Source organism: Elephantulus edwardii, unplaced genomic scaffold (genome assembly GCF_000299155.1).
Source record: "Elephantulus edwardii isolate Elephantulus edwardi_28Jun2011 unplaced genomic scaffold, EleEdw1.0 scaffold00286, whole genome shotgun sequence".
NCBI classification, from domain to species: Eukaryota; Metazoa; Chordata; class Mammalia; order Macroscelidea; family Macroscelididae; genus Elephantulus; species Elephantulus edwardii.
In genome coordinates this window covers 2,865,803-2,882,366 of record NW_006400036.1, presented here as the reverse complement: position 1 = coordinate 2,882,366, position 16,564 = coordinate 2,865,803, and the positions used below count along the sequence as shown (strand labels likewise).

General features: G+C 37.6%; 1 protein-coding gene across 1 annotated transcript in view; it reads right to left on the bottom strand.

Moving 5' to 3' along the window:
- The window catches only part of MYH10 (myosin, heavy chain 10, non-muscle), a 163,271-nt gene that overhangs the window by 73,018 nt on the left and 73,689 nt on the right, over positions 1 to 16,564 (bottom strand). Inside the window, exons 8-13 of the mRNA XM_006900506.1 lie at positions 11,082 to 11,145; positions 9,817 to 9,915; positions 7,983 to 8,126; positions 7,649 to 7,744; positions 2,372 to 2,490; positions 1,348 to 1,500 (exon numbers count right to left, since the gene is read on the bottom strand). Of these exons, the coding sequence (XP_006900568.1) occupies positions 1,348 to 1,500; positions 2,372 to 2,490; positions 7,649 to 7,744; positions 7,983 to 8,126; positions 9,817 to 9,915; positions 11,082 to 11,145 (675 nt within the window). The remainder of the gene's footprint in view (positions 1 to 1,347; positions 1,501 to 2,371; positions 2,491 to 7,648; positions 7,745 to 7,982; positions 8,127 to 9,816; positions 9,916 to 11,081; positions 11,146 to 16,564) is intronic.

Here is a 16,564-nt window from a genome sequence, read left to right as displayed (position 1 = left end):
AATTTATATAATTATTACATATATATTTATATTCACCCATTCTTTCATGATCTTTTTGTTATTCACAAATCAAGTAAATATTAAAGCAATCTCTTAGAGTGGCAGTTCCATTAACAGTTATTCCATTAACAGTTCAGATTTTATGAGGATAACTTATCATTTTAAATGGATTCCTTTTAAAAGAAGACAATTCAAAATCCAATAGTAGTCACAAGGACAATATTGACATCAGGAAGTAGTGATTTAGTATTTATGCCTTATTATACAGCCAAGCTATGCAGGAGAATTAAAGACAAACATTTTTATGAGGCCAAGTTCTTAACTTCTTTGTAAAACCATTGTAAACGTGTGACCCCTGGGGAGGTGAGCGGTAAGGAGTTATGCCACCAATCTAAAAACACATGGGTCAAATCCACCTGCTGCTCTATGGGAGAAAGACAGGCAATCTCCTTCCATGAGATTTATAGGCTCTGCAAACTTGTAAGTCAGCTGGTTCCAACTTTATGGCACATTAACAACTACAGCATGCAGGAGAGCGAAAGATACACATTTTTATGTGGCTAAACTATGAACTTTCTTTTCTTTTTTTTCTTTTTCCTCTGGGTCCTCCAATCAGACTCGTAGCTGACCCTCCAGCGGGTTTTCTGAGACTGTACTGAACTTTCTTTTCAAATCACCACAAGTAAGTGACCATAAATATTCAATGTAATTTATACTGGTGGTATGTTTCAGTGTTTGGGGAAATCTAGTCAAATTAACAATAGAACATATGAAAATACATTCATTACCAGCTCCTTTAGTCATCTTGTCAGAACACAGATGATTATCATTCCACATTTTTCTCCCACACGGCTGCTCTGATGAATCCCAGCCCAGCCGTCACCATCCTGACCCTAGTGACTATGACAGTCGACCCCCTCCTGTTTACGCTCCATTATTCCCCGTGTTTCAGTGATTTCTCCCTTTGGTCAGCCACCTCTGGTCACTCATAGAACTTTCAGAACTACTCTCTATACCCCAGGAAGTGTTTTAGGGTCTGCTGCCTCTCACACTTCCAAGCATGCAATGAGGCTTTCCATAAACAGGCTGTACAAAGTTGGCCTCTCCAGTTCTTTTTATCACAGCATCGGATTCACTTCCTCAAATTCCCAAAACTGCAAACTGAGTAGTTAGCTGTTACTTATTGTTTGACAAAGAGCTTCCCTGTCTTGCTTACCATGGTATCACTGTGTCTAGCCCTGTAACTGGTGCACGGTGAGCTTCAATCAAAATGGGTCAAAAGTATAATTAGAAAGGAAGGAAGGAAAAAGGAGGATGGGAAGGAGGAAAGAATAAGGCAATGAGTACCTCAAATATCTCAAATCCAGCAATGTCCAGGATTCCAATGAAAGATGCTCCCTGGCGTTTGGTCCTATCCAGAGCTTTGTTGATTCGATGAACAAGCCAGCGAAAGAGCCGCTCATAGGTGGCTTTAGCCAGTGCTTCTACTGCAAAATCTGCCTGTAATTAAACAATAGCAAGCTTTTATTCTGAACACAATCATGAATAGTTCGCATCAGAGTTTACTATTATACAGCACTCAGAAAATCTGAACTAACACTTCATGTTAACAGAGGGCATTAATAGTTTGATTAAATAAGATCAGGATAATAAATTAAAAGGGTGGGAAATGATACTTACCTAAAATAAAATCCTGAGTTCTATGAAACAATTTGGCCTAGAGGGAGCTCAGTCAATGGGCGCATTTTTAGAGAAAAATCACTTCCCGATGTACTGAGTCAAAACTATTAATGTATTTTTTTTAAGCAATAACCCAATGACTGGGTAACTAATGTATCAGTGTTCCTGTCATGGGCCCATTTCACGTGGACAAAGCAGCAGTGCCACCAGCCTGACTCCTAAAGTACAGACAACTGTCCCACAGGATCAAATAACCACAGGGAAAAACAGGATGGAGAAGGTATTTCATGTACATATATGTGTATTCAAGTTACTTTCAAAAACTTAAATGACAAAGAGAACAGTAAACATACTACAGATAATATACTCAATTATTACCAAGAAACATCCATAAAAATCAAGCTTTTCTTTTTTATAAATCAGTTAAAGTTTTTATTTCATTAATTTTCGCTTGTTTCATTTTGTTAGCATTGGATTTTTTTGTTGTTGTTGTTGTTCCAGAAAGTCTAGCTACAAGTTCTCTCTTTGTTTTGTGTTTTCATCATATTTTCTTCAACAGTGTCCTTTACAATCAATGTTATGATGAAAACGTCTTGTTTGTAATAAAGACCTTTTTACATGTCCGTGTGAAGGTCAAGTGACTGCCACCTTATCATTAAAGAAATCTGTAGGAATACTTGATATCACTTACTTGTTCTTTGGTCTGGGCTTTCTGCACGTAGTCTCGGCCGACCTTGATCCTCGGGGTAAGGATAGCCCGCGTGAACTCCATCACATTCATCCCAAGAAGATGGCAGAGTTTCTGTGCAACTGAAGTGTCAAAGTCTGTCAATCTCTCAAGTCTAAACATCCAAAGTCTACTAATGATCCAGTTATAACAAACTCAACTGACACTCTGAAAAACTTCAGTCATCATTAAATGGTATTAAATAAATAAAAAAATAATAAAAACACTTTATCCTTCTACTTCTATTCTTTATCCTTTCAAACAAGACACTCATTTTTAAGCAAAAGGAGGTGGCTAGCTGATATTTACTTATTCTGGAAAGTTAACTGCAAACTGAATCTTAAAACCCAAGAATACCAACTCAAGATGGATCATGGATCTAGGACTAAAACCAAGGACTATAAACTTCATTAAAGAAAAGCTTGGAAGAATTCTAGTAGTCCTAATCCACAACATAAACAGTCTTCCAAGTATCCTAAAAAATCTACAAGCAGGAGAAGATAAAATAGATGAATGGGACCTTCTAAGAATCAAATCCCTATGCACATCCAAAAACTTCTCCAACAGGGTAAAAAGGGAAGCCACAGACTGGGAAAAAGTGTTTGGTAATGGAGTTCTGGTGGCCTAGAGGCAAGAAGCTGTACTGCAATCCCAATGGTGCATGGTTAGAATCCACCAGATGCTCTGCTGGAGAAGGAGGAACAATCTCCTCCTGTACCAGTCAGATCTGATTTGACAGTACATACACAAAAATAATAAAAGACAATTTAAAAAAAAAAATAAAAATTTAAAAAAAAAGTGTTTGGTAATGACATGTCAGATAAGGGACTTATATCTAGAATTTATAAAATACTTGAGCACCACAACAAGATAAAGGTAAATAATCCAATCGAAAAATGGGCACAGGATATGAATAGACACTTCACCAAAGAAGACATTCAGATGGCCAACAAGCACATGAAGAAATGTTCAAAATCCCTAGCTCTAAGAGAGATGCAAATCAAAACAACTATGACATATCATCTTACCCCAGTCAGAATAGCAAAATTTAACAGAACAGCAAGCAACAAATGCTGGCAATGTTGTGGAAAAACTGGAACCCTATTCACTGTTGGTGGGAATGTAAAATGGTGCAACCACTATGGAAGTGGTATGGCGCTTTCTCAAAAAATTGCAAATAGAGATACCATTTGACCCAGCAATTCCACTACTGGGAATATATCCCAAAGAGACCATAACTGACATCCAAGCAGATATATGCACACCTATATTTATCGCAGCTCTGTTCACAATAGCAAGGAGTTGGAAACAACCCAGGTGCCCATGAACAAACGAGGGGATAGAGAAGCTGTGGTATATTCACACAATGGAATACTATGCTGCACTGAAAAACAAGGAACTCATTCAATATTATTCAAAATGGGTGAGCATGGAGGACATTATGCTGAGTGAAATATCTCAGTCGCAAAAGGACAAATATTGCATGGTGCCACTGCTGTAAAATGGGACTGATATCAGGGTGGGGGTAAGACTGAGAAAAACTGGATAAATTGTGTATACTGTACTGAAACAGATGAGGGACTGAATAATTTAAAAGCGATGTATGATAGGGTATTATGGTTATCACAAGAGTCCACAATTAAGGTTGCATAGTGGAATGTACTTGGGGCGGTGGGAGGGGTGCGGGGGATTGTGTACCAGGGAGGGAGTCTTTCTTTTACTTTTGAAAGAGAGGAGCCAGGTGGGCGGGGGGGGGAGAGGGCTGGGCGGGTAGAGAAGTGCAGCAATGAATGAATGGAAATCCAAATTCTCTGTTAATGTTCATTAAAGTTATTAAAAAAAATAAAATTTAAAAAGAAAAACGCAAGAATAATGGGCAGAATAAGGAAGATGTTTAAAATTGTTTAAATCACAAAATACAATCCCCCAAAACATTTTAGAGCAGGCATGTGCCTGGAAGACATTTCGCCAACTACACACACACCAAAGCAGGAAACAATTAGTAGATGCTTTCCCTTAAGAAATGAGCACAAAAACCTAATGCCCATTTATGGCTACTAAGACTGGTAGGAGGTAGAGGCTGGGGGCTGAGGGGTCCTGGAAATTCGGTTGCTAGATAAGACACCTGTTACTTTGGGGGATGGGAAAAGTAACACTGAATGTGTGTACAACTTAAGCAAGGTAAATAAAATGCCACTGAAATAAGCACAAGAAAAAGGGACCTTTTAGTAATGTATACAGGAGTTCTGATGGCTCAGTGGTGAGGACTTGCACTGCCAACTCAAAGGCATATAGTCTGAATCCAGCAGCTACACCATGGGAGAAAGACAGGCAATTTCCTCTTGTGCGATTATGGCCTCTGAAAAACCACTAGAGAGTCCGCCTTGAGTCGGATCTGACTCAATGGAACAAAACAACAATGGCACATATAAGAAGTCTTGGTGGCTCTAATGTGCCAGGATGCTAACTAAAAGGTCAGTTCTAAGTCAAAACTCCTGTTCCACAAGAGAAAGAAGGGTAGTCTCCTTTCATTAAAGATTTATAGCCTCAGAAACAGGTCTGGAGGGTTACTATGAACTGGAATAAGCTCAACAGCAATGGACTTTGATTTATGGCATATTATAATTTTGAAACAAAAGTAACCAAAAAATAACATGTGTATATCTACAAAAGCACACATCAGGCACAATTAAAGATAATTCTACACATAATCAGACATCTTGATGGAATGGCTTCCTGAGTTTGGGGAGCTTATGACCATAGACTCAAGCACTATCAGCCCACTGGCCTAATTATGAAGTTTGTGACCATATCCTGGTTGGGTAAGTAGTATTTGGAATCTTAGAAGCTTGTTAAGTGGCCATGTAATGTACAACTACTTGGTCTCTACTTGTCCAGAGCAAAAGATAAAGAAGGAAAGAACAGATTCAGAAAAAAGAGTAGTCTACAGAACTGTAGTCTACATGAGCCACAGCTTCATCTATCCAGGGACACAACGAGACAGTCCTCCACAACCACTACTGACAGTTCTGAGGAACTGCTACAGGTAGAAATGGACTTAATATCACCTAACAACAATAATTTCCCAATGGAGAACCTGACACACACCATCTTAACCAGGTGCTCAAAGTCCACATCATCAATGAAAGGATGAGGCATCATCATATGCCACCTGACAGGCCACAGAGGAAACATTTCTGCGAGATTTTTACCAAAAATTCAATCCAAATTACCAAAAGGGAACAAGACAAATGCAAATCGAGGTATTGTTTTACAAAATAACAGCCAGTATTCATAAATAGTCAAGGCTGTGAAAGACAAAGACAGACCTGAGGAGTGGGTCCACATGAAAAGAAACATGGAGGCCTCAAAAAGAACATGTATGATCCTAGACCACAAAAAGGACATTACTGAGAGAACTGCCAAAATGCAAACAGGGTCTGTGGAACAGACAAGAAAGCAGGTGCCGTGGCTCAGCGCTGACTCATGGTGACCCCACAGGTGCCACAATTTTCAGTGGCTGGTTTTCCAAAAGCCTTTCTTCCCAGAAGCCACACACTAGATAGGAACTGCCACCCCCTGGTTTGAAGTTGCATGTAATATTCAACTGTATTATCCAGGAACAGACGGGAACAGTATTTATGTAGAACAAACCACTGTGTTTATGGTAATAATGAAAATGACTATCTGCTTTTAACCACTGAGTTGTGGTTATACAAAAGGTTGACAGATAAAGAATATGACTGGAAGATGCATGGGGGATTTTTTTCGGGGGCGGAACAAAGATTAGTGCACACATCACTTTTTTAAAATTAGAAATAAGATGGAAGAAGCCCAAGTGCCCATCAACAAATGAGTGGATAGAAAAACTGTGACACATTCACACAATGAATTATAATGCAGCATTGAAAAATAATGCACTTTTAAAAAACATTAGACAACATACTGCATAACACCACTGTTATAATATAGGACTGACATGGGAGCTTGGCAGAGACTAAGAAGAGGGGATAGATAATGAACACTGCATTAGAGTAGATGAGGGGTAGAATTATCTGAAAGGAATATATGATTAGGCCCTATAGGACAACAAACTGGAATAAGAGGTGTATTGCAAAGTGGACTGGGGGAGAGGGGAGAAAAAGGGAGGGAGGAAAATGTGCAATATTAAATGAATGAAAATCTAACTTTTCTGTAAACCTTTGTTAAAATAACAATTTTAAAAAGTTACAAAAAACTAGAAATACATTCCTCTGATCCCTCTGCATCTATGGGTCTTTTAAAGATTGCAAAGCAAAATTGAACCAATCTATGTCTTGCTCTAAGGCTTAAAGAGGCCAGCTAACATCTCGGAGAGCTATAGGGTAAAAGCATGATCGTCTATCAACCGCACCACTTTGACTGAATGATTCGATAGCTCTGAGATGATAGGTAAAGATTCGGTCAGGAGAGAGAGGACACACCCAAAGAGGCCCTCACTCTCAACTCCCTGCCATCAAGCCAGCACCACCTCTTAGCTGACCTGACCCTATATTGGGTTCAGAGGCTGTAAATCGAGTGGAAGGAAACTGTCCAACTTTCAATTAAGCTGTTAACAGATCCCAAATTGTTTATTAAAAAAGGACTTTTCAAAGGCAGAGAACACGCTCCATGCCAGCCTTCACTGGTCATGGTGAACGATGTGTGCTTTTGTGCATCAAACCAAGTTATTCAGGTAACTGAGCATTCGAGGTGATACAGAGAAGAGAATCTTCTTTAGTGGGGTTTGGGGGAGGAATACCCTAGCTTCAAAAACAAACTGGAAGCCTGTGGGGCCTACAAACACTTTTTAAAGTGCACAGTGAAACCCACTTTCAACACTTAAAAGATAGATTTCATATTAAAATCTAGACATTCACCTTCCCTTGAAAAATTCATTGTAGTTGAGAGTAGGGAGTTTATATTCATAGAGAAACTGGCTAGAACCACACAGCTATGGCTCATCCTTCAGAGAGTTATGTGGTCTCCTGGGGCCCAGGTTCTCTTCAATCACTCTACCTCCACAGTGGGGGCAGAAGGCCCACTGCCTCCACATCAGGGTCACTTCTCTCATTCATAGAATCAGCATGGCCCTCAAGCAGCCAGGTGAGCTTACTTAGAAAATGCCTTAGCAGTGCATTTATACTGGCACTGAAACATATGCTTGGAGAACATCAAAGCACATCATTTAACTAGAAAGGAAGCCAATCCCCATCAGCTCACCTGTATTTTCTGGCATGGATGCTTGATCGGTATTCCTCTCTTTCTTGAAAGAAATATTTCCAAACTGCAGCACTGAGGATACTACTTTAAGCATTGCTGTGGAGGGATACAAAGGCAAAGTACTCAGTGCTAATAGTCATCAATATGCAGCAAACACGTATCTTCATTTATTGTGTGTTATAAGTTAGCTATACAAAGCTTTTCAGTAAGACACATCTCAGGATTTCATAGAATTAGAGGCAGTTTCTGAACCGTATTTGTGTGTAGGTTATTTACACCAAAGCTGTATGTTTTATGAAAATGAGTCTCAGAATTTTGGAGAAATCAAACGTACAAAGAATTTCTTCATGAGAGAAGCCCATTATATGCATCGCTTCCATCGTCTCCTGAAAGTTGTCTTTGTCCTGCTGTCCCGGAATAGGAATATAGCCATTGGAGAGGAATCTGTAGTTATGAAACCCTTCAAGGAGCAAGTCAGCTATAAGAAAATATAATGGAAAAAAATTTAATGAACTCTTATAAAACACCCATGTCCAATACCACCGATACCACTGCAGAACAACAGTTCATATCCATCCTATCACCACCATACCTGCTCCTCCTTTAGACTGCCAGGTAAACACACAGACATACAAGATTTTCCAATAGCTCTACAAATGAAAGGATAAGACTATGCTAACAACACAAATGTCAACAAGAGCTTGGAGACAGTGGTTCGTACAACGTTTATATTTGAAATGGCATCACTGGGATATAAAGTAAACTTTCCAAATAGGTGCGCCTCACTGATTTTGGAATGAAATGAAGTCATACTCTACATTACTATCTTAGCAAGCAGCTTATAGTCATTATTATCAAACCAATTAAAAAATAAAAAAGACTAAGATGGACAGGAGATGGAAACACAGATGGAGAAGGTGTAAAGAATGACACATCCAGCAAATTCTAAGTGTAGTCAATGCTCTGAAACATGCTGTGGTCAATGTGTCTCCTGGAGTGGTGCATGCCTATTCCTGACACTGTGCTAATTCACCAGCTACTTGCTCTTCAGGGTTCAATAACGCAAAGAGAACTGAACTTTTTTAGAGTAAGTGTGCTCTTGAGACTGGACATTGTAAGGAGCAACCAAATTGATAGGGTATTTATCCTTATAACAGAGGTTACAATGTGCTGCCACAGCATTCTTTGTACCTGGCTTCCTTTCAGAGAATTTTTGCCTATCACTCCATCTCCTATCAGCATTACCCTTCACTTCTACTGAATACTGTTTGCTTTCTTTCTCCATGTCCTCCTCTTCTGTAGGCAAATGATCATGTTTGGTGGTTGGACTTCTTAAAAAATTTCTTACTACTGCAGAGTCACAGCTAGTCAGGAAGCCTGAGGGTTTTCTTCTTGTCAACATCTCATGTTGCATAACCTTGATTTTTTAGTGTCTCACTGGCACTGTCTCTATTTATTTAGCTGTTGCTTCCTTGTAGGTCTTCCTCTAATTAATTTAGGGGTGTACTGTTTTCATACACGCCTGTGATTAGCAAGAGCCTAGACCACAGATGAGAAAAGTATTTACTTATGTATGTATCTATGAAGACACTCAGCATACAATATTGTATAGAAGCAACATTGAATTTGAGAATCAGAAGCATCTGGAAAGTTGTGTATCTTCTCTTCTCACTAATATACCTCTAACCAGAGTTCTATTTTTCACCTTGTTCAGTCCTAAAAGCTTCCAGTCCTTTATGATTTATGCTACAAACAAACAAAAACCACACTCCACCTGTTTCTTTTGAGTAGAATATACACACACACACACACACACACACACACACACGGAGGAACACAAACTATTCATTGCTTGGTTTTAACCAACAAATAGACAGTTTCTTATTTTCATATTGCTAATTGTTGGGAGAGAACCCATCTTTGTTCATTTTATAATGTAAAAATATGTGAGAAGTAATAAGCACTAAAGTAACAACACACACACACCCTAACCACTCAAAATTGTAGTTTCTCATTCTTAATGTGCCAGTTCACTCTCATGCTCAAACAAGTTAGAATTTGAGGCTATGAAGGTTTAAGATTATAGTTTCCTAGACTTCCTCTCTTTAAAAGAATATAAAAAAAATTCATTCAAGTGAGTATAAAATATGAAAGCTTTTGCAACTTACATTTCAGGTGTTCCCCTGCTCCAGATAACAACTGGTAAAAGATATGAAAGGTGCGCTCATCTTTCGCCTGACGAACAGCTCGAGACTTTTCCAGAAGGTCTAGGCACAGATGGTTAAGGAATAAACAGACTAGCAGAAAGTCTTCTTTCAAGATTTCTTCAAATTTAATTGGTAAAACCTATTCTTTTTCTGAAATATTATCAACTAGTTTGCAGTGCACCAATCTAAATTATATCACTTTGTAAGTGGAAGAAGAAAAAAAAAATTAGTAGAAAGAAAATGTATACAATGGACCAGAAGGGAACTTAAGAGATTATCGGATGTTTCCCCATGCTGCTATAATAGCTCTTTACAAAGAGCTGTTCATTCTTCTGTCATTTTCAACTGCCCAGTGTTATGCGGTTCCGAGTATATAAAGACCTAAAATAATAAAGTTCTGAGTTAATAGGAAAATTCTAATCTATTCCTCCCCTAAGCTGATTTATTCTGAGAAACAAACACAATGTGTTTTTATCACTGAGGATTATTGTAACAGGTATCAGAGAGTTGTCATCTCAGCCCTTTTCTCTTTGGAACTCACTTCTATTTTATTGTATCTGTATGTATACCTCCACATGGGATCACTATTCGTCGGAAGTGGCTTGACAACACTGATTTTTGGGATATTTGGTATCAGGTCTCGACTATGATAAGTATGTGATATGTCTAAGGACCATTTACATATTTGATGCTTTATATTTTCTTCTACTTTTACTTTGTTTACAAGTAACTGAAAAGATTTTACTTCTGTACTTTAATAAGGCTTGTTTCAAGGGGTATAATGTCTAAAGTAAAACCAGATGGGAGGAAAAAAATCTTAAAAAAAGGGTGGGATGGGGTGACGTTAACACACGTACAATATGATAGGATAACTTCAGAGTGGCTCCAAACAACAGTTTCTCTAGTTTATGAGCGCTCCAGAGGCACGCAAACATTTAAGGAAGTCAAGGTACAGGGCAAAACTCACTTTAGTCAAATTCTCCACTTCCCTGGCCTTGGGAACAGGTTGTAATACAGTGTTAAAAACAAACAGCAAAAATATGCTGCTTCAGAGTGAATATTTAATTGCTGAATAAGTCATACAATTTCTTGAGCTTAAATGTTTTCATCTGGCTAATGGGAGAGAGATCATCTGTCATAGACTACTGTCCAGAGAATTAGGACAATCAAATCATCTTTGTTTTGGATTATGCTATTAATGTACATTTATAGCAGAAAAAGGATACATGTTTCTATATTGGCCCCAACAATATAACCAGTTACATCAAAGTTGATCCGAATAAATTTACCCTGGAAAAAAATTAAAAACAGAAAATTAAAACATAGATTTGAATAAGATAATAAAACAATGCACCCTGTCAAGTAGGCATGAATTAGTTACAAAAATTAGTCTTATAAATGACCTCAAATAAAAAGAGGGGGAAAAAAGCGACATTTTTTAAAAGGTAGTAACAGACTAGGTTACATCCCAGACTAACGTGTAATAAAAGAAAACTAATAAAACATCAAGCATTTAAAATTTCTTAAAAGCTCTTGTAAACAATCTCATACAGCTTTGAAAGTAACACCACAATCAGTTAGATGAACAGATCTGAAAATGTGAACATATGATGATTTCCTAGGAAAAGCGAAACCCACTTAAGAGAATCAGAACAGATCATTTTAAAATTAATAGAATGGAGTCAACTGCTTAAGATATGTTGAACTGGTCTTATGGAAGAGTTTTACCAGTTTCTAAAAAAACATGTGATTTCTATTCCTTAGAGATTATTTTAGGGAAACAGAATATAATGATTGTTTCCCAATTCATTTTATGACATTAGCACACTACTGATACAAACAGGCAAAAAGAGCACAAAAAGCAGCAAATGTGGTTAAATAGAACACTTGGTGAAAGAAAGAAACATCAACAACAATCAAGATGGTGTTTATTCCAAGAATGTTGAGGAGAACTGATAGAACTATATTTGTAGCATGAATTGTCAAATGTTTTTGTCAGGTCTGCTGTAGAAACATGTGAGTCGATTCTAAGACAGAGATAATGCAAAGGCCATACATTAGCCAAAAGAATGCTACAAAAGTGGAACTTTTGACTCTACTAGGAAACATTTTACTCTCTAGGAAAAAAGCTAATGCTATGACTTACCAAGATACAGAGTAGTATTAGCATAAGAATAGATATAAATATTAAGGAAACAGAATAAAGTCCATAAATAGATCCATACATGTATGGTCAATTTTTTTTTTTAATTGTACTTTGGGTAAAAGTTACAAAGGAAATTACTTTTTCCTTCAATCACTCACACACATTTATTTCCGTATCATTAGTTTCTATGCACATAATGAAATCACGTTTCTCACTTCTTCCTTGTAATTCTGAGTTCTATTAAAACTTCTATACCTCTGACTACTTTAGTGATAATGGTGCTGATCAATGCATTTTTAAGAAAAGTGCCATAATAATTCGTTAGAGAAAGTCTTTTCAACACATGATACTTGAAAAATTAGGTATCTACATGCAAAATCAAAACAAAATAAAACTATCTCTTTGTTACTGTGAACAACACAGCAATAAACATGGGTGTGCATATTATCTGCTTGAGTGGCGATTATGGTTTCTTTAGAGTATATTCCCAATAGTGGAACTGCTGGGTCAAATGGTATTTCTATTTGCAACTTTCTGAGAAAGCGTCATATAGCTTTCCATAGTGGTTGCACCATTTTATACTTCCACCAATAGTGAATATGGGCTCCAGTTTCTCCACAACCTCATCAGCATTTGTTTGCTGCTCTGTTGAATTTTGCTATTGTTACTTACTGGAGTGAGATAGTATCTCATAGTTGTTTTGATTTTCATCTCTCTTAGAGCTAGGGATTTTGAACATTTCTTCATGTGTTTGCCAAACAAAGTGCCCATCAACAAACAAATGAATAGAGAAGCTATGGTACACTATGCAGCACTGAGAAACAAGGAACTCAGGAAATATTATACAAAATGGGTGACCATGGAGGACATTATGCTGAGTGAAATATCTCAGTCAAAAAAGCACAAATACTGCATAATGCCCCTGTTATAAAACAGGACTGACGTGGGGGTTGGGGCAAACTAAGAAAGAGGGGATAAATAATGTACACTGCATTGAGACAGATGAGGGAAAGAACTGTTTAAAAGGAGAAAAATGAACTGGGGGGATGGGTAGGAAGAAAAATGTGCAACAATGAATGAATGGAAATCCAAGTTCTCTATAAACTTTTGTTAAAATCTCAATTAAAATAGAAAGAATTAAAAACAAAATAAAATTATATTCTTATGCCACACTTCATATAAAAATCAAGTCCAAAATAAATGTGATGAGTTCTCATAGAATCCACTTTCTGGAGTCACTCATTGAGGTTACTAAGGACCCAAGAAATTACTGCCTTGATATACTCTTTACACCTTACACCTGAAGCCAAAAAATATCTTTTGGTGTCTTCTTTAAAACAATGTTGATGTGAATATATAATTACAACTCTATGAACAATTCGCCAGAACCATGCCCTATTCTTGTGCTACCCTCAGTCTCTGCGAGGCCACTGCTTCCAGTCAATTGTCTTGCTGAGGGTGTTCCTCTTTCACTGATCCTCTACCTTTCCCAGCATGATATCTTTTCCCTACGATTAGCCTCTCCTGACAGCATGCCCAAAGTATGTGAGACGAAGTTTCACTATCCCTGTCCTCTACAGAACACCATGGTTGCACTTTCTCCAAGACAAATTGATTTGTTCTTTCGACAGTCTTATGAGATATTCAATACTCTCACGAACACCACCACAGTTCAAAGACAGATTCTTCTTAGGTCTTCTTTAGTCATTATCCACTTTCAGATGCTAAATATACTATGCCTTGTATTAGGCATACTTGAGTCTTTAAACTCAGACAACATTGATTTTTAGGAGAGGTCCTTGACAACACATTTTCCCATTGCAGCATGTCTTTTGATTTCTTGCCTGTTGCTACTGTGGGTGTTGAGTGTGGATCCAATTAAAATGCAGTCACTGACAACTTCAATCTTTTCTCCATCACTGGCCCAGTGGTGAAGACTTTTTGATGCTGAGATATAATCTATTTTGAAGGTTGTAGTCTTAGATCTTTTGTCATAAGTACTTCAAATCCTCTTCACTTTCTACAAGCAAGGCTGTGCCATCTGCATAATGCAGGTTGCTGATGAGTCTTTCTCCAATCCTGATGCCACTTTCTTCTTCAGTGTCTAGTTTTTCTTGAGAATGGGAATCCAAGAATATTTAATTGTACTCATGCAACACCTAAAGATAGCCCAAGAAGCAGCTGTCCAAACAGACTATGGGAAACACTGTGTGGTTTCAAATCAGGTAAAATGTGCTTCAGGGGAGTATCCTTTAGCCATACCTATTCAATCTTTATGATGAGCAAACAAGCAATGTTTTTGTTGTGTTGTTGATTGCCTTCGAGCTGAGCACGACTCATAGCGACCCCATGAACAAAAAGGCCTGAAGCCCCTCTACAACCATCAACTTTTATCAGAGTTTCCGGAGGCATGCTCTTTAGGAAGTAGATGCCACCCTGCTTCCAAAATCAAGCAAGAGTTTCGCTTAATAGCAGACTGTTTACCTGGCCCATATCTGATCCTCTGGTGGCTTTTCAGAGGTGGTTAATTGCACAGGAAAAGACTGTCCATCCTTCTCCCACGGAGCAGCTGGTGGGAATCTATGAACTGCGCGCTTTCGGGATTGCAGCACAGCTTCTTGCCACTATGCCACCAGAGCTCCCTCAGCATTATAATTTTGTAAGGAATGATTTATGGAATCAAATTGGTAAGAGCAATCCAAAGGTTAAATATGAAACTTAGGGGCAGTGAGTTTATATAAATGGCAGAGAAACAGTTCAGAAAATAAGGGTGAGATGAACAACCTGAAGAATATAATCAATAACACTGAACAGCACATGTAGAAATTATTGTATATGATGTATATTTTCAACAACAATTTATATAAAAAATAGGACTAAGGCTTAAGTGGATTAAATGTATGAACCATAAAACTTCTAAAAGAAAACAGGTGAGTATCTTGGTGATTTTAGGTGAGATGAAGATTTCTTAGAATCCATAAACCCAAAAGCTAATAAACTGGATTTCATAAAATATTTTTAAATACTGCTCTTTAAAAGGAGACAAAAAGACAAGCTTTAAATTGAAATAAAATATTTTAAAAACACCTACTGACAACAAACTTGAACAAAGGATATACAAAAAACTTCTTCAACCTAGTAACAAAATAATCTAGTTTTCAAAAACAGTGCAAAATAAATTATTAGATATATAACCAAAGAAAATCTGTGAAAGGCTCACAAGAACATGAAAAGGTATACAATAATGGCCAATAGAAAAATGCAAATTAAGGACAAATTTCCATTATATATCCATTTAGAAAGGCTATAATGTTAAAAAAAAAAAGTCCTATACGGATGTGGAACAACTATTGCTGGCATATACTGTTGATGGCATTACATATTCTGAAGAGTTTGTCTAATTGTTAAAAAGTTAAATACACATTTATAATCTGACCTACCAACCTCACTGCTAAGTGTGTACTCAAGTGGCAGCTCTTAATTTTGTGAAAATTAGAGGCTTTCTCTTTTGCTCCACAGTTGCAAAACATTCTCATTTTTAGATTTGCAAACACTAATTAGAATAGTCAATCTAAGGAAGTTTTCATTTCTACATTAAATACTTCTCTCCCCTAACTTTGATACACATGCACCTTCAGCATTTGCGCATTTACAAACTATATTACATAAATTTTGTGCACAAACATCAGACAAGATGAAAGAACACTGTCTCAGAAAAATAGATGGGCTAGGTTCTTGTTGCAAAATACTGAGTGAAGAAGTCCTTCCTACTGAGTGACGAATTGAATGCTAATATCTAAACAGAAATATCTTGTTCTTGAGTTGAGAAAATTCTTGGCTGTCATTACCTAAAGACTCAGATTTGGCATGAGGAATCAATTACACTGCTATCATTAGTCCACAGTACTATTCCCATCTCTTTGCGTTTATCTTCTGTTACAGCGCTAGTCCCATCTCCTTGATTTATCTTCTGTTTTGTCTGTTATTTGGTCAATGTCTTCCTCTGTTAAGTCACCCTTACGGGTAAAAAATGCAAACTTCTGACTTTTTTGACAGCTACTGCTATTGTTAGGTGCTATCAAGCCACTCATGACTCATAGTGACCCTATGAACAAGAGAAGTGACTCTTGTTCCATCCTGCACCACTGTCATCGTCTCTGTCATGTTAAAGCCCACTGTGTGGTCATTGTGTCAGTCCAGTTTGTTAAGAGTCTTTCTCTCTTTCATCTCTCATTGACCTTTCCCAGCACGAGGTCTTTTTTCCAAAGACTCGGTGACTGAGGTAATGGGGACAGGTGTGTCAGAGACAATGAGGTTGGCTCAGGATAGAACAGGGTTCAGAGTTGTTGTACATATGGTCACTATGAGTAGCAACAACTCTGGCACATAATAACAACAACACAAGAGCTTATAAATAGAACTGCTCAGGAAAAATGAAAAATCATTCTAGTCTAGTCCTAATGTTGTATTAGGAAGCTCTCGTGGCTTAATGGTAAGGAATTGTGCTGTCAACTTGAAGGTAAGTAGTTCAAATCCACCAGCTTCTCTGTGGTAGAAAGATGG